The sequence below is a fragment of the Neodiprion lecontei genome, chromosome 1, assembly GCF_021901455.1.
Source record: "Neodiprion lecontei isolate iyNeoLeco1 chromosome 1, iyNeoLeco1.1, whole genome shotgun sequence".
In the NCBI taxonomy this organism is placed as follows: Eukaryota; Metazoa; Arthropoda; class Insecta; order Hymenoptera; family Diprionidae; genus Neodiprion; species Neodiprion lecontei.
Genome location: NC_060260.1, coordinates 6,088,085 through 6,106,060, shown reverse-complemented (window position 1 = coordinate 6,106,060; position 17,976 = coordinate 6,088,085). Strand labels below are relative to the sequence as shown.

The 17,976-nt window shown below is 40.2% G+C and overlaps 1 protein-coding gene and 1 long non-coding RNA gene across 3 annotated transcripts; one reads left to right on the top strand and one right to left on the bottom strand.

The window, feature by feature from the left end:
• Positions 1 to 9,295: 9,295 nt before the first annotated feature.
• On the bottom strand, positions 9,296 to 16,605 carry LOC124295186. The gene is made up of 5 exons (XR_006905081.1): positions 16,533 to 16,605; positions 15,568 to 15,661; positions 12,004 to 12,141; positions 9,874 to 10,122; positions 9,296 to 9,721 (listed from the first exon to the last, which is right to left on the bottom strand). It is a non-coding gene; the product is annotated as an uncharacterized LOC124295186 (long non-coding RNA).
• Positions 9,962 to 12,856, top strand: LOC107225083. 2 transcript variants are annotated; one of them, XM_015665411.2, is made up of 5 exons: positions 9,962 to 10,090; positions 10,558 to 11,149; positions 11,218 to 11,673; positions 11,771 to 11,929; positions 12,034 to 12,855. In XM_015665411.2, the coding sequence occupies exons 1-5, from the start codon at positions 9,962 to 9,964 to the stop codon at positions 12,234 to 12,236; spliced, it is 1,539 nt and encodes a 512-aa protein (XP_015520897.2). In that variant the 3' UTR covers positions 12,237 to 12,855. The 2 variants fall into 2 exon arrangements, with proteins under 2 accessions (XP_015520897.2, XP_046599991.1); XM_046744035.1 differs by lacking the exon at positions 9,962 to 10,090 and adding an exon at positions 10,268 to 10,421 and having other exon boundaries at positions 12,034 to 12,856.
• Positions 16,606 to 17,976: the final 1,371 nt, after the last annotated feature.

Here is a 17,976-nt window from a genome sequence, read left to right as displayed (position 1 = left end):
ACCACGCCTTGCGAATTAGCTTTCCAGACAGAGATGAATGATGAATTTTAAGGACTGCATTATCGTTGTTGAATACTCTATGCCTCATGGAAAAAGAAAATCTGTAACGATAAAATTGATGCACGGGATCATCGTCGACTTTAACTTTTGAAATGTCCTACCATTTCCGAACACCTCCAACCATCCTATTTACCTACATTACTAGATTAGCTATGATATGAAAAGAGAAGAATTATTCATTTCGAAATGGGATTCTATTCGACGCGCGCTCGATGTATTCCATAACATTAGTCTTCACAATTATTCCAACAACTTTTCATTTGCTCTCTCGGTCTTGAATTTTCATAGGCATAGAATCGAAACGCTGTTTTAGCTGGTCGCAAGTGAAGCATCTGCGTTGGGTGGAGAAGCGGAATTGTTTTTCGAAAAGTATTCGGATGGAAAAAAATTCAGAGTAACTGCAATACATAACGGATGCGCTAATTCTGAACGAGATGAAATGGATGCTTCGTATATGAGGCAGTATTTAACGCTGCGTAGTGATTTAAAGACCTAGAAAGGTGATAGGGAAAGAAAGAACGACGCTTCTTAACACTTCGAGTGTATTCTAACACACATTTGAAAGATACGAGCGAAATTTTTCATCATCCAACTGTCGCAGAACGGCAGCGTTATTAGCCGACCCGTTCACTGAAGAATACATCTTCAGTCAACGGCTGACGATCGAAGGGCCTGGCCGCTTGAGTCTGGAATCGGCAGGAGAGATAAAGTGTGTATTTCTTGTATGAAATGTGAAAGCTAAAATCATTATACATCATATCATATTATCATACATCATACATCATACATCATACATCGTACATCATACATCATCATACATAGTATCAAAGTTCGAAACCATAGTTTGGATGTCGGATGTTCAGAAAGTGACGTCACCAATTCAAAATCAGCTAGCCGAATTCCTCAGTCGGGAAACAACCGCGCAGTAGAGCGGACGGATGAGAGTCGAGCTCCGCAAATTTCGAGTAAGGGTTCTCAACTTTCCGATCCCGCGCTTCGGGTCCGCTACGTATTTCGAGTACCGGGTTCTCAACCTTCCGGATCCCGCGCTTCGGGTCCGCTACGCGGTGAAACTCGACTTCCAGGATAAGCGCTCCGTAGCTCCTCGTTCATGTTTACAATAAATTATTTCAATTCGTTTTTCGCGCAAGCCCAAATTCAATAGCTGTCAGTCCGCTAATAAAATTTCTCGACTTCCAGGATAAGCGCTCCGTGGTTCCTGGTTCATGTTTACAATAAATTATTTCATTTCGTTTTTCGCGCAAGCCCAAATTCGGTAGCTGTCAGTCCGCTAATAAAATTTCTCGACTTCCAGGATAAGCGCTCCGTGGTTCCTGGTTCATGTTTACAATAAATTATTTCAATTCGTTTTTCGCGCAACCCCAAATTCGGTCGCTGTCAGTCCGCTAATAAAATTTCTCGACTTCCAGGATAAGCGCTCCGTGGTTCCTGGTTCATGTTTACAATAAATTATTTCAATTCGTTTTTCGCGCAACCCCAAATTCGGTAGCTGTCAGTCCGCTAATAAAATTTCTCGACTTCCAGGATAAGCGCTCCGTGGTTCCTGGTTCATGTTTACAATAAATTATTTCAATTCGTTTTTCGCGCAACCCCAAATTCGGTAGCTGTCAGTCCGCTAATAAAATTTCTCGACTTCCAGGATAAGCGCTCCGTGGTTCCTGGTTCATGTTGACAATAAATTATTTCAATTCGTTTTTCGCGCAACCCCAAATTCGGTAGCTGTCAGTCCGCTAATAAAATTTCTCGACTTCCAAGATAAGCGCTCCGTGGTTCCTGGTTCATGTTTACAATAAATTATTTCAATTCGTTTTTCGCGCAACCCCAAATTCGGTAGCTGTCAGTCCGCTAATAAAATTTCTCGACTTCCAGGATAAGCGCTCCGTGGTTCCTGGTTCATGTTTACAATAAATTATTTCAATTCGTTTTTCGCGCAAGCCCAAATTCAATAGCTGTCAGTACGCTAATAAAATTTCTATAACTTTATAATCTTCTCATAATCTTTCTGGTAGATTATATCGATAGAAAAATTATATCAAACCTTACACATTATTTTTTATTTGTTCTCACGCTGAAAATATTTATTAGTATTCGGGGTATAACTCGAGGTGGTTGAAGGTGGTCGGAGGTGGACGAGGAGGAGGACCAGGAGGACGAGGATTTGTGCTGGGTGAGTAAAACACTTTTATAATATTTGATGGCAATTATAATTATATTTCATCTGAAATATTACAAACTTGTCACGTTTACAATAAATTATTTGAATTCATTTTTCGTGCAAGCACATATTCAGTAGCTATGAATAATCTTATACAATTTATTATATTATTAATTAATCAATTAATATTCTTATAATATTTAATGGCAATTGTAATTACATTTCATCTGAAATATTACAAACTTGTCACGTTCACAATAAATTATTTCAAATCATTTTTCGTGCAAGCACATATTCAGTAGCTATGAATAATCTTATACAAGTTATTATATTATTAATTAATCAATTAATATTCTTATAATATTTAATGGCAATTGTAATTATATTTCATCTGAAATATTACAAACTTGTCACGTTTACAATAAATTATTTCAATTCATTTTTCGTGCAAGCACATATTCAGTAGCTATGAATAATCTTATACAATTTATTATATTATTAATTAATTAATTAATATTCTTATAATATTTAATGGCAATTGTAATTATATTTCATCTGAAATATTACAAACTTGTCACGTTTACAATAAATTATTTCAATTCATTTTTCGTGCAAGCACATATTCAGTAGCTATGAATAATCTTATACAATTTATTATATTATTAATTAATTAATTAATATTCTTATAATATTTAATGGCAATTGTAATTATATTTCATCTGAAATATTACAAACTTGTCACGTTTACAATAAATTATTTCAATTCATTTTTCGTGCAAGCACATATTCAGTAGCTATGAATAATCTTATACAATTTATTATATTATTAATTAATTAATTAATATTCTTATAATATTTAATGGCAATTGTAATTATATTTCATCTGAAATATTACAAACTTGTCACGTTTACAATAAAATATTTCAATTCATTTTTCGTGCAAGCACATATTCAGCAGCTATGAATAATCTTGTACAATTTATTATATTATTAATTAATTGATTAAATACATTAATCCTTACACAATATTTTCGATGTCTTCCTATACTAAAAATATTCATTACTATTCCAGGTATTACCCGAGGTGGTCGGAGGTGGACGAGGAGGAGGACGAGTTGGACGACGAGGAGGACCAGGTGGACGAGGAGGAGGACGAGGTGGACGAGGAGGAGGCGGGGTGGGTCGTGGGAGAGGACCTCTCCTCTCCTCAGAGGAGAGGAGGGGGAGGGGCAGGGAAGGGGGAGAGGTGGGCGGGGAGGGGGAAGGGATGGGAAGGGAAGGGGAGGGAAGGGCGGCGGGGAGGGGCGGGCGGCGGGGAGGGGGAAGGGAAGGGAAGGGGCGGGGCGGGGAGGGTGGGCGGGCGGGTGGGCGGGAGGGAGGGCGGGAGGGAGGGAGGGAGGGAGGGAGGGCGGGAGGGAGGGAGGGAGGGAGAGAGTGGAGGACGGATGTCGATTCGAGCCCGTTAGAGTTAATAGAGCAGTACACCCCCCCTCCTGCGCCAGCCCGCCCTCCCTCCCTCCCTCCCTCCCTCCCTCCCGCCCTCCCTCCCTCCCACCCGCCCGCCCGCCCACCCTCCCCTCCCCGCCCCTTCCCTTCCCCCTCCCCGCCGCCCGCCCCTCCCCGCCGCCCTTCCCTCCCCTTCCCTTCCCATCCCTTCCCCCTCCCCGCCCACCTCTCCCCCTTCCCTGCCCCTCCCCCTCCACTCCTCTGAGGAGAGGAGAGGGCCTCTCCCACGACCCACCCCGCCTCCTCCTCGTCCACCTCGTCCTCCTCCTCGTCCACCTGGTCCTCCTCCTCGTCCAGCTCGTCCTCCTCCTCGTCCACCTCCGACCACCTCGGGTAATACCTGGAATAGTAATGAATATTTTTAGTATAGGAAGACATCGAAAATATTGTGTAAGGATTAATGTATTTAATCAAATCATTAATAATATAATAAATTGTACAAGATTATTCATAGCTACTGAATATGTGCTTGCACGAAAAATGAATTGAAATAATTTATTGTAAACGTGACAAGTTTGTAATATTTCAGATGAAATATAATTACAATTGCCATTAAATATTATAAGAATATTAATTGATTAATTAATAATATAATAAATTGTATAAGATTATTCATAGCTACTGAATATGTGCTTGCACGAAAAATGAATTGAAATAATTTATTGTAAACGTGACAAGTTTGTAATATTTCAGATGAAATATAATTACAATTGCCATTAAATATTATAAGAATATTAATTGATTAATTAATAATATAATAAATTGTATAAGATTATTCATAGCTACTGAATATGTGCTTGCACGAAAAATGAATTGAAATGATTTATTGTAAACGTGACAAGTTTGTAATATTTCAGATGAAATATAATTACAATTGCCATCAAATATTATAAAAGTGTTTTACTCACCCAGCACAAATCCTCGTCCTCCTGGTCCTCCTCCTCGTCCACCTCCGACCACCTTCAACCACCTCGAGTTATACCCCGAATACTAATAAATATTTTCAGCGTGAGAACAAATCAAAAATAATGTGTAAGGTTTGATATAATTTTTTTAGCGATATAATCTACCAGAAAGATTATGAGAAGATTATAAAGTTATAGAAATTTTATTAGCGTACTGACAGCTATTGAATTTGGGCTTGCGCGAAAATCGAATTGAAATAATTTATTGTAAACATGAACCAGGAACCACGGAGTGCTTATCCTGGAAGTCGAGAAATTTTATTAGCGGACTGACAGCTACCGAATTTGGGGTTGCGCGAAAAACGAATTGAAATAATTTATTGTAAACATGAACCAGGAACCACGGAGCGCTTATCCTGGAAGTCAAGATATTTTATTAGCGGACTGACAGCTACCGAATTTGGGCTTGCGCGAAAAACGAATTGAAATAATTTATTGTAAACATGAACGAGGAACCACGGAGCGCTTATCCTGGAAGTCGAGATATTTTATTAGCGGACTGACAGCTACCGAATTTGGGGTTGCGCGAAAAACGAATTGAAATAATTTATTGTAAACATGAACGAGGAACCACGGAGCGCTTATCCTGGAAGTCGAGATATTTTATTAGCGGACTGACAGCTACTGAATTTGGGGTTGCGCGAAAAACGAATTGAAATAATTTATTGTAAACATGAACTAGGAACCACGGAGCGCTTATCCTGGAAGTCGAGATATTTTATTAGCGGACTGACAGCTACCGAATTTGGGCTTGCGCGAAAAACGAATTGAAATAATTTATTGTAAACATGAACCAGGAACCACGGAGCGCTTATCCTGGAAGTCGAGATATTTTATTAGCGGACTGACAGCTACCGAATTTGGGCTTGCGCGAAAAACGAATTGAAATAATTTATTGTAAACATGAACGAGGAACCACGGAGCGCTTATCCTGGAAGTCGAGATATTTTATTAGCGGACTGACAGCTACCGAATTTGGGGTTGCGCGAAAAACGAATTGAAATAATTTATTGTAAACATGAACGAGGAACCACGGAGCGCTTATCCTGGAAGTCGAGATATTTTATTAGCGGACTGACAGCTACTGAATTTGGGGTTGCGCGAAAAACGAATTGAAATAATTTATTGTAAACATGAACTAGGAACCACGGAGCGCTTATCCTGGAAGTCGAGATATTTTATTAGCGGACTGACAGCTACCGAATTTGGGCTTGCGCGAAAAACGAATTGAAATAATTTATTGTAAACATGAACCAGGAACCACGGAGCGCTTATCCTGGAAGTCGAGATATTTTATTAGCGGACTGACAGCTACCGAATTTGGGCTTGCGCGAAAAACGAATTGAAATAATTTATTGTAAACATGAACCAGGAACCACGGAGCGCTTATCCTGGAAGTCGAGATATTTTATTAGCGGACTGACAGCTACCGAATTTGGGCTTGCGCGAAAAACGAATTGAAATAATTTATTGTAAACATGAACGAGGAACCACGGAGCGCTTATCCTGGAAGTCGAGATATTTTATTAGCGGACTGACAGCTACCGAATTTGGGCTTGCGCGAAAAACGAATTGAAATAATTTATTGTAAACATGAACTAGGAACCACGGAGCGCTTATCCTGGAAGTCGAGATATTTTATTAGCGGACTGACAGCTACCGAATTTGGGCTTGCGCGAAAAACGAATTGAAATAATTTATTGTAAACATGAACCAGGAACCACGGAGCGCTTATCCTGGAAGTCGAGATATTTTATTAGCGGACTGACAGCTACCGAATTTGGGCTTGCGCGAAAAACGAATTGAAATAATTTATTGTAAACATGAACGAGGAACCACGGAGCGCTTATCCTGGAAGTCGAGTTTCACCGCGTAGCGGACCCGAAGCGCGGGATCCGGAAGGTTGAGAACCCGGTACTCGAAATACGTAGCGGACCCGAAGCGCGGGATCGGGAGGTTGAGAACCCTTACTCGAAATTTGCGGAGCTCGACTCTCATCCGTCCGCTCTACTGCGCGGTTGTTTCCCGACTGAGGAATTCGGCTAGCTGATTTTGAATTGGTGACGTCACTTTCTGAACATCCGACATCCAAACTATGGTTTCGAACTTTGATACTATGTATGATGATGTATGATGTACGATGTATGATGTACGATGTATGATGTACGATGTATGATGTATGATGATATGATATGATGTATAATGATTTTAGCTTTCACATTTCATACAAGAAATACACACTTTATCTCTCCTGCCGATTCCAGACTCAAGCGGCCAGGCCCTTCGATCGTCAGCCGTTGACTGAAGATGTATTCTTCAGTGAACGGGTCGGCTAATAACGCTGCCGTTCTGCGACAGTTGGATGATGAAAAATTTCGCTCGTTTCTTTCAAATGTGTGTTAAAATAATACACTCGAAGTGTTAAGAAGCGTCGTTCTTTCTCTCCCTATCACCTTTCTAGGTCTTTAAATCACTACGCTGTTTTCGCTGCGTTTTCTGAGTTCCTGAGGGTCAAATAAATCAGGTACGGGTCATTTGAATCGAATCCGAAACAAAAAATTTTCCGCTCAAAAAATGAAGAAAAAGTAAGGCTAACCCCTTTGCATTTTTGGCGGAAATTTTTGGGATTCGGAAAAGTGCTGGAATAAATTCTTGCCTGCACTATTCCGACGTAATTTTGCGAGAGAAATCAATTGGGCGCAGTCCCAATACGCTGCGATCAACGCATCGAAAGTTACAGCCAAAAAACGAAAACCTGAATTTTCGACATTTTTCAGCAGGTGCTTTTTTCCTCGTATCTTCTCTCCCGTTGATCCCACGCTCCTTTTGCTGCGTTTTCTGAGTTCCTTGGGGTCCAATTGGTCGGGAAAGAGTCACACGAATCAATTCTGAGACGAAAAATTTTTTGGTCAAAAAAAAGGAAGGTTAACCTTTGTATTTTTGGCGAAAATTTTCGCGATTTTCAAAAGTGCTGGAATAAATTAATTGTGGCACTATTCGGACGTAATTTTGCGAAAGAAATCGATTGTGCGCAGTCCCAATACGCTGCGATCAACGCATCGAAAGTTACAGACAAAAAACGAAAACCTGAATTTTCGACATTTTTCAGCAGGTGCTTTCTTCCTCGTATCTTCTCTCCTGTTGATCCCACGATCTTTTTGCTGCGTTTTCTGAGTTCCTTGGGGTTCGATTGTTCGGGAAAGGGTCATACGAATCAATTTTGAGACGAAAAATTTTTCGGTGAAAAAAAAAGGAAGGCTAACCCCTTTTCATTTCTGGCGAAAATTTTCGCGATTTTGAAAAGTGCTGGAATAAATTCTTGCCTGCACTATTCCGACGTAATTTTGCGAGAGAAATCAATTGGGCGCAGTCCCAATACGCTGCGATCAACGCATCGAAAGTTACAGCCAAAAAACGAAAACCTGAATTTTCGACATTTTTCAGCAGGTGCTTTTTTCCTCGTATCTTCTCTCCCGTTGATCCCACGCTCCTTTTGCTGCGTTTTCTGAGTTCCTTGGGGTCCAATTGGTCGGGAAAGAGTCACACGAATCAATTCGGAGACGAAAAATTTTTTGGTCAAAAAAAAAGGAAGGCTAACCCCTTTGTATTTTTGGCGAAAATTTTCGCGATTTTCAAAAGTGCTGGAATAAATTAAATGTGGCACTATTTGGACGTAATTTTGCGAGAGAAATCGATTGGGCGCAGTCCCAACACGCTGCGATCAACGCATCGAAAGTTACAGCCAAAAAACAAAAACCTGAATTTTCGACATTTTTCAGCAGGTGCTTTTTACCTCGTATCTTCTCACCCGTTGATCCCACGCTTCTTTTGCTGCGTTTTCTGAGTTCCTTGGGGTCCAATTGGTCGGGAAAGAGTCACACGAATCAATTCTGAGACGAAAAATTTTTTGGTAAAAAAAAAAGGAAGGCTAACCCCTTAGCATTTTTGGCGAAAATTTTCGCGATTTTCAAAAGTGCTGGAATAAATTATTTGTGGCACTATTCGGACGTAATTTTGCGAGAGAAATCGATTGGGCGCAGTCCCAATACGCTGCGATCAACGGATCAAAAGTCACAGCCGAAAAACGAAAAATTTCTTTCGCAACCTCTCTGCAGTTGGTCCCATCCCGTTTTCGTTGCGTATTTTGAGTTCCTGGGGATCCAAATAGTCATGAAAAGGTTGTAAAAAACGAATTTGAGACGACTAATTCTCTGCTCCAATAAAAACTAAGGCCTGGGCCTTATTGTCAAAGGTTCTATGAATGCAAAAAATTCCGGAGTCATTCGTGTGATCCACTATATCGACGTTAAATCGCGAGAGGAAGGTATTGGTCTCAGTTTGAATACGCAGCGAGCAGAGAATCAAGAGTTGTGGCCGAAAAGCAAGGAAGTTCCTCAAATTTCTCCAGCAGTTGGTCTATTGCTATTCTCACGTACACACTGTATTTCTGAGGGTTCTATGAATCTTTAGAAATCGCAACAAAAGCAAGGTCCGACCTATGAACACCAGATTAAAACTTACGGCCGAAATACACAAGATTGGCGATAGGTCCCAGAAAAGTTGGGAAAGAAAAATCACAATTCCATATTTCAAAGTTTTAGTTTATTTTATACGCCTTTTGATGTAGTACAATATATACTATGTATAATACAAGTGTTCGTGTGTACGTGTACTAATTTAACAAACAGACAAATAGAATCAAAGTGTCAGACAAAGAGGACTGCAACAATGTTATTTAACATTATGTAGGTATGCCCAAGATTCAGTGAGGTGTCAAGTCAAGTCGGAAGAGGTTGTAAGACGTCAACAGACGAATAGGATTCACATTAACCACACCTGTGCCATTTGGTAAATCCTTCCTGGATTTGGAAACCAGAGGCGTATATTGATATCGGTAAACCAGATCCATTAAACCCGATCCAAAAAAAACGTTGAATGTTTGATGTTACTGAAAGAATTACATTAGACATCGTTGAATTGATGCCGCTAATCACACGCTGAGTACCCGACGCCACTGTAAAAGAAAGAGGGCAAACAATCGATATATAATAAAAGGAACTCATGCAAAAATTACATTGAACGCAGCAGTGGGGTATTCAGCGTGCGATAGTGATTATTGAAGCGTATCTTGCCGGGACCGATAAAAGGTATATCTAGATTTTGTACCTGCTGATAACAGGCGTGTTATCGTGGCCAGGTGAGTGAATGATGTTTGAGTCAGTTTTCTGTACAGTGTCCGACGTATAAGAATGCAATGGTGAAGTACACGTTGCTGCACAAGCCGACGTTGTCGACATGGCCGTCACTTCCACGGCAAGTGAAGACGATCATTGTCGCTGGGATTTTCATTACTCTAACATTTCTCGTTCTTGTTCAAGCTGCGGTAAGTACAGATGGCGAATTGCATTGTCGTACCTGAGGGATAAAATTATAAATACCAATTCTATTAACACGTGTTTCTTCAAGCTAGCTTCGCGATTAATTGATATAGTTGATATCGATCGATCAATTATCCCCGTCTGTTTTCAATGTGGAATGTCGTATTATGGCTACAATCGAATTCTTATATTGGGCCCAGATCGGACAGCCATGTTATTTTATATGCATCATACTCTTCGGGCCCGCATACATGTGCCAAGAAAAACATTCACCAGATAGTTAGAATTGGAACATTACCCGTTACAATGAAATATTATTTGTTTGGTCACAGGAAGGTAATGATAACGGCTCTGTCAGTAATTCGATGACTAAAGCTATAATCACCGACGATATCTATTCCGTGCATGATATTTACGAATCTGACAATAATGCATACTCACAAAACTTGTCTTTTTCCGTAATTATTTGCAGAGAAATGCAAAGTTGAGAGATTTGTACAACATGAAAGCGATGACAGCCGAAATTCTAGACCTCGAAATGAGATTCATGCCGGAACTGGAATCGGAAATAAGTGATCGATGGAAATCCGCAACCGTTACGGATGGAATGATCTATTCCGCTTACTTGGACTCCCGACCAGAAATAGTCTTGGAGGATCGCCACTACGATAATTCAGGCGAGAATACTTGGGCAGTGATCCGAATGATTGCGGTATTGCCATTGGCGATGAAGGACAAGCCACTGACGTGTTACTTAGAATACAGAGGAGTAGACGAAGAGCGTGGGATTATTCAAAATAGGACAGCGTCACGGGTGCAACCGATAAAAGAAAACTGGGGCTTGAAGTACTCGGCCTTTTTTGTCCTTTGCGATTTAACTTTACCAGTAAACATGGACTTCGAGGAATTTTATTACGCCCAGCATCTTCCCTTGAAAGTTGCACTGGCAAATACCACTCTTGCAAATCTGGATGAGTTGCAATTTGTCAATGTTCGCTACCCGGAGGGTGGTGTGAACCAGGCTAACGACGACGAGGACGAGTTTTTGGCTGTATGCGGACCTGGTGAGCCTCAACTTCATCCTAGGATCAAGTATTTTATATTATTATGCAGTTTCGAATAACAATTTCAGTACTGCATCACGAATATGGCCGAGCACTGCATCTTGTAGAGTTCATCGAGTATCAACTGATGCTAGGAGCCGGTCATATAATGTTCTACAACGAGTCCGTTACTCCCGAGGTGTCCCAAGTGTTGGCACATTATGTCTCGAGAGGTGTGGCAACGGTCCTCGAGTGGAAACTACCCTCGATATATAAATTCGAGCTTACCCTCAGAGTCTATGGACAATTTGCAGCGTTAAACGATTGTCTCTACAGAAGTTCTTTCCATAAAAACTATAAGTACGTCTTGGTATCAGATATAGATGAATTTATCGTGCCGCGAATGCACAAGGACTTTAAGGAACTCCTCAATTTTCTCGACCCGCCCAATCCTTCCGGCGTTAGGAATCAATACGCGTCGTTTCAGTTCAGAAACGTATTTTTTTATCTGATGTACGGCGACGATAAGACGAATTACGACCCGGGTAAGCGTTACTTCAGCTTGAAAAACGTATATTTCGTAACGATACTCAAAGCGTTGTTAATTGTCGCAAAACTATTGCTTGTGCTACTTCATTTCAGACGTGCCGTACCTCTACCTCCAAGCAAAAACTGAACGAGTAGAAAATCCGCAGAAGCCCGATAGGAGGAGTAAGTATATAGCACGTTCTCAAGACGTGGTGGAGATGGGAAACCACTTCATATGGCACCATCGGCCAGGTACATCAGTATTTTCGGAAAGTGAGTTCGTGAACCCAACGACGAAAATCACAGTATAATCGTAGATTCAAGTTCTGCCGATGTTAGGTACTCACCTTCGCATTCCGACTCGACGTTCGTTTTAGGGTTCGAGCAATTCGTGGTCGACCCAGACGTGGCCCTTTCTCACCACTATCGAGACTGCGAGGCAGAAACTACAGGCTGCTACTTACGGCCAACGTTGATTGACAGAGCTGCACATAAGTATGTCAAGGATCTTGGTAAGCGAGTGAGACAAGCTTGTACAGATATATTTAAGGAATCCGGCTGCCCGGCTCCAACGGACTGATCTACTTCCAAAGAATTCTAAGGGCATTTGTGAAATCGTACGTTTCAATAACCCGAGCTAGGAGTTTTCAACCCATTTATATATCATGGATTGGAACCAGCACAACTTGTGTGCTCGGTATAAACATGAATGAATGAATGATGATTTGTAAATAAAATAACACTGTATAGTTATTACGAATAAGAGGTTTTATAATTTATACTAAAGTATATTATTATCCATCTATAAAGACATTTTTAAATTATAATTTTTCTATGTTAATGAAAAATTGAGCAATAAATTTCCGAATTCATATGCTTGATGCTCTGTGATAATTCGATTAATAAATAGTGGGCAATATTCGTATTGCGAAAAACAGTACGTGAGGGAATGCAATTCTGATTACCAAATGGCAATTGTATTACGGTCGAAAACAATTATATCACTCGCCTCAATGATAAAGTGGAATGCGACTAATGTGTCATCGTCTAAGATGTAATATATAGATTTTCTATCGACGCAATCTATCGTAAGAAAATTTGACCGCTATAAACAAGATTGTATACGATACATTTTAATGCGAACATTTGTTTTTGTCTGGTCTAAAGCTGAGCGCCATATGGAACATATTTTTAATAAAATTGGATAAATGTATTTTTCGCACTCTCTTTGTGTGAAGATTTCTCGTCACGTGACGATATAGTGCAAGGATCAGCGTTTATTTTTTATTCAACCTGTTCTTACCTTATCGTTTCATTTTTTTTCCACCCAACGGACAGAAAATACAAAATTCATATTTATATCGAGAAATCTCTGAGTGGTAAAAATTTTTTTTTTTTGAAGGAGCGTGTAAGATCCCACAGCTGGTCCAACAGAATATCGTGAGTTGCGGCGTTCGCGGCTCAGCTACCTTGATCCATGCCGATGTGTATACATATACAGGTATATTTTCAAGGAAAAAAGGATCCATAAAATATATGACATGTGATTTCTTTTACTTATTTCCACCAAAGAACCAGGCAAATGCATAACAATAAGATTTCTCGAGACTTCGCATCGCGTTGGTGAGAGTTGGCAGATTGGAACGTCGTCGCGACGATACGATATGTTACACGTAGGCGAAATTCAAACAAGCTTTTACCTGTATGCACAAAGCGAAGAAAATCTAAGAAAAACGAGAGAAAAAGTTGTAGTTATACTGAGTTTTCAGCTGTAGCTTCAATGGAGTTGTCAATCAGGAACTCTCGTGAGCTCTCAGAAGCTAATTCAATTCACTTTTGTACATTACGTGATATAATAATTATACTCATCAAGATTTTGATCCCTGCACCGCACATTATACATGATAGTTAGAAAATCGTTATGTGAAATTTGTAATAGATTGTTATCCTCGAGGTGCAGTAGCACAGGTTGAACATACGGACAAAAGTCATATTATAATGAGATATGAAAGAAAAAAAAATGATTACTTCGCCTTTGTCAGGCCATAATGACGCTTCGATCCTCGGATGAAATCTGACCCCTGTTACGGGAATACGAATGGCTTTTCTCTACCTCGGTTTGTTAAAGGCAAAAGGCGTCAAGAAACACGGTATGTATTGGTTAAACCCCGCGGAATGCCGACGACTCATACCAGCTTGGGTGGCAAAATCCCGTGGAACTGATTCTCTTCTTGATCCCGCGATATCTCATTTCTTACGACAGGTAAACAGAGGGCTTGACGCCGATTAAGTGGCGGCGACACATTGTCATGAGCTGGCTGTGTATCACGAGGTGTGGAAAAAGCTGCAAACTTCATCAAAAAGTTTTTATATATTTCGCTCCGCGGTATTTCATTCTCTGAAGCGAAATAACGTCATGTGTTGTGCGTCTATTGGTGGAATACGGGAAAAAAAAAATTTATTTATGCATTGTTCAAACAGGGAATTTACGGATTAGGAATAATCTATTTTACTTTTCAATTGCGAATCTGCATTGCGATCTAATTTACATGAAATTATTTCAAGCGGTTCTACTAGTGTTTCGATTTAAATTATCCGGGGTTATTTTAACGATTTTTTCGAAGTTGACGGTATTTGAAATAACGTAAAATAAAATGTTAGCATAATTGAGAAATAACAGATTTATAGAAAGCGTGAATGTGTTACATAAGGAAAGCAAGAGATATGACTTGACTCCAGTTGTTATTATGTATTTTCTTCTTTTCGATTACTTTTACTTTACAGAGTATTATTATTTTCATTGAAAACCCCTGCTTCTGGTTTCCCTAGAAATGTATTTCCCGTCGAAAAAACCTCGTCTATAAATAGCGTTCTGAAATTACAATGCGGAGGAGAAAATTTTTACGAGATAAACCCGATGAAAATGAGGGAAAAATTTGAAAATCTATAGATTTTTCAGAACGAATTGGTCTTGCGATGTTTTCACTCTCTGAATATCGCTGAATGTGTGTAAGTATAAAGTTAAAAAAGTAAAGATTGAGTCATTTCTCCCGCGGCGCACGTCTTCGGCTTTTCCACGAGGTTCCAGATTATACGGTTAAGTTGACCGTCGACCTTCTGTCCCAAAATTTTTAGACGAAAGGTAAGCAGATAAAAGTTTAGTTAAATAATGGCACACCTCAACGATTTCTATCATTGCATCGTAAGCTAACATTCTAGAAATGGATCAAAGATAAGGACTCTCCACGAATTTATTTGATTAAAATTTTCAAAAAGTTTCACGAATCATTTTTCCACATGCCACGTTGTGCAGGACAGTATTTGCCACTGATTAGCTCTTGGGCAAAAAATTGACGAAACTACGGGTGAGAATTGGTTCCATGTTCTGGGAACTATAAGAAGCGGAAATTTGTCATAATGCAGAGTTGATTCGCTTAATGTTCGTAAGATAAGGAGTAACGGTCCATTTTCACTTATAGACAGGGGATTCAGATATTGGAATTGCAATTGGAGTTGAAATTGTCCGGTATAAGAGTACTGGGAACAAATCAGCTGATACTGTACATAATTGCAAACGGCGTTGAGGAGCCGTCTGCATCGACGCCTCCCTGCCACGCGAAATTTTGCCAAATTACCAACCGTCCAATAAGTCGACGCGCAATTCACACTAATCTAACAGTGCCAGTTTGATCAATTTAGCAAATTAGACATTGATACGAAAAAAAGGCATTAATCTAGTTCAGCAGGAGACTCGCTGTGAGCGGCACGAATTAATCGTTCGCTATTTTCTTCTCGAACAATTACTATTACCTAGTATACGTACGAGTCTTCATTATTTTCATCATTTGATAATTATGCAACATTTTTTCATCGCTTGGAACGAGGAACTTTAAAAAACATGGATCAATTACTTGCTTTATAGTCACTGGACTGGTCTTGTATTCTTCAAACTGACGTCAGGTTGATCGTTAGGCAAATTCCGGAAATTAAAGCAGTGGTAGGAATCTGAAAAGGTTACACACAATTTTAGGAACATTTCCAAAGAATTGAGAAACAGGTTGAAAGTTCAATAACTTAAAAACAAAAAAGCTATATCGCAAATACTTGACAGAATTTACGAATCAGCTGAAGTTACCGACTATACATTAATTCTTATTTGCGCACATCTGGAGTTCAGTCAACCGGATTTATTCGCGGTATAATTATAACAGACGCGCGGTATAATTAGTTACATGAATATGATTAGCTGGGGAATATCGACACTGACTAATCGAGGAACTGAATACAACCGATATTGGCTTTTGACGATTCCCACCGTTCTCCACGCGAGGATTTCCCCGGTCCCTAAACGCGATCCTTGACATTTTCGATTCTTTTGGCGTATCTGTAAACGATCGTTTAGTTGCAAACGAGCGAGAATACGCGACAGACAGTGGGCGAGAATCCGGAATCACGGTGATATCGGCGCCTCTGTCGAGCCGGGTCGACCTTCGGGACGAAAGTTTTTCCTTAAACGGCACATCGCCAGGAGGCGTTCAGAGGTTCTGCTATCATCTTCTTTAATTTGTCATGCTTGAAAATTACTCGCCTCCCTCTCCGAGAGCTCCGATATGCTTTTACTGATTTTATCCTACAAGTACACGCGAGGATGCTCCGTCGAAAAGTTTTTGCCCCTTTCCCGATTCAACCGCGCCCTTTATATTTTTCGACGTCACCGTGTCACCCGATTCCAAATTCCAGACGCGTTGATTCGTTATTGGAAAACTGTCGACCAGGCGGATAAATTTTGGCCATAAGGGTGAAAGACGCTTCCGTAATATTATACGTATATATATATTTATTTTATTATATATATATATATATATATATAACATACATGTTATAACAAGATCCGCGTCGCGTCCATCGTCCACGATTAATATCGTCGTTCCAATCGTCTCGCGATGTCCTCGGATGCTGAGGGCTTTCTCAGGATGTCGTTATCCTCGAAACAGCGTCGATATATAAACCGTGGGAGAAATTAAAACAGCCCGAACCGGTATACTGACAGCGATTGTGATTGATACTGCAACTGGAAGAAGTCGTTTTCAATCGCGACGATCTGGGGGAGAGGTTCGCCTTGTGTTTTATTGTTAAACGCTCATTGTTAGACAAGGATAAACGCGAGCCAGCAATAAAGCTGGATACACCATCGTACCGAATACGCTTGACGACAATTTTTTCCTTCCTCTTTTTTAACCCAAGGGACAGCTTTCAACTAAATTTCCGAGGTGAAAATCCGGGGCGAAAAGTTCTTCCGCTCAATCCGCCCGAGAGTTATTGAAATGGAACAAGTGATGTTATTTCGTTGAAACTCATTGAAAACTTTTTCGCACTTTCTTCTCTCTCTCTTACCAGACTGTTTCATTCCTAATTGGATTTCAATATGCGCGACGTAGTAGATTTGCGAAAAGCGGTTCAATTTCTATCCGGTATCAATGGGCGTATTTTTCTACTTTGATGTTAAGTAGTGGGTGGCTCGGCTTTCATGAATGGATATAAAACCTCGGTTATTATCGCGAAACAAGGCTTAGGCGGCTCCATTGCACCGACGGATTGTAAATAAAACTAAATCCCTTTCAGGAAAGAAGAACCTTGAGGGATAAATTGGTCTCTCGGTATTGCGGTCTACGAGTCCTTGATAATCCCAGTCAAGTTATCGTTATCGTTCTTATCCGTAACTCGTAACTACAGGAAGTGGGAAAACTTCCCTATAACTTTTCCTGCACACGTATGCGAGATAAGAGAGAAAAAAGTGTTTCGTCATTTTCTCCCTCGTTCTCTCTTCTCTCTCCCTCTTTCTTACATTTGCTCAAACGTTTTCCAGCTAAACCCTATAATTGTATGACTTTAGGTTTCGCCGAGCTCTAGAAAGTCCGAAAGATAAGACGACGAGGCAGTTTTTAAAATTCCTCCATTCAGAGATAAGAAAGAATTGACACAGTCGAAAAATTTACCGCCGCCATCGCACCATTTATTTTGCCAGGAAAAATTGCAATTTCAATATCATCGGGTATCTAATTTCATCCGCAGCATCCTTCGACTCTTACAAGAGACACCGGCCAGACGGGAAAACCTGTTTGCACTGATTCAGAGTCTGACTTTGCCCGTCTTTTTTCACTCGATATCACGACTCCAAACCTTGTCGAGAGGGTCAACTGGAGCCGGATCGTTGACTGCGTTCATGGAAATGAATGTTGAATCAAATTCTGAATTAATCGCACAGGAGCGTGGGCGTAATTGAATGGACAGTCAAAAAAAAAAAAAAAAGAACGTAACAT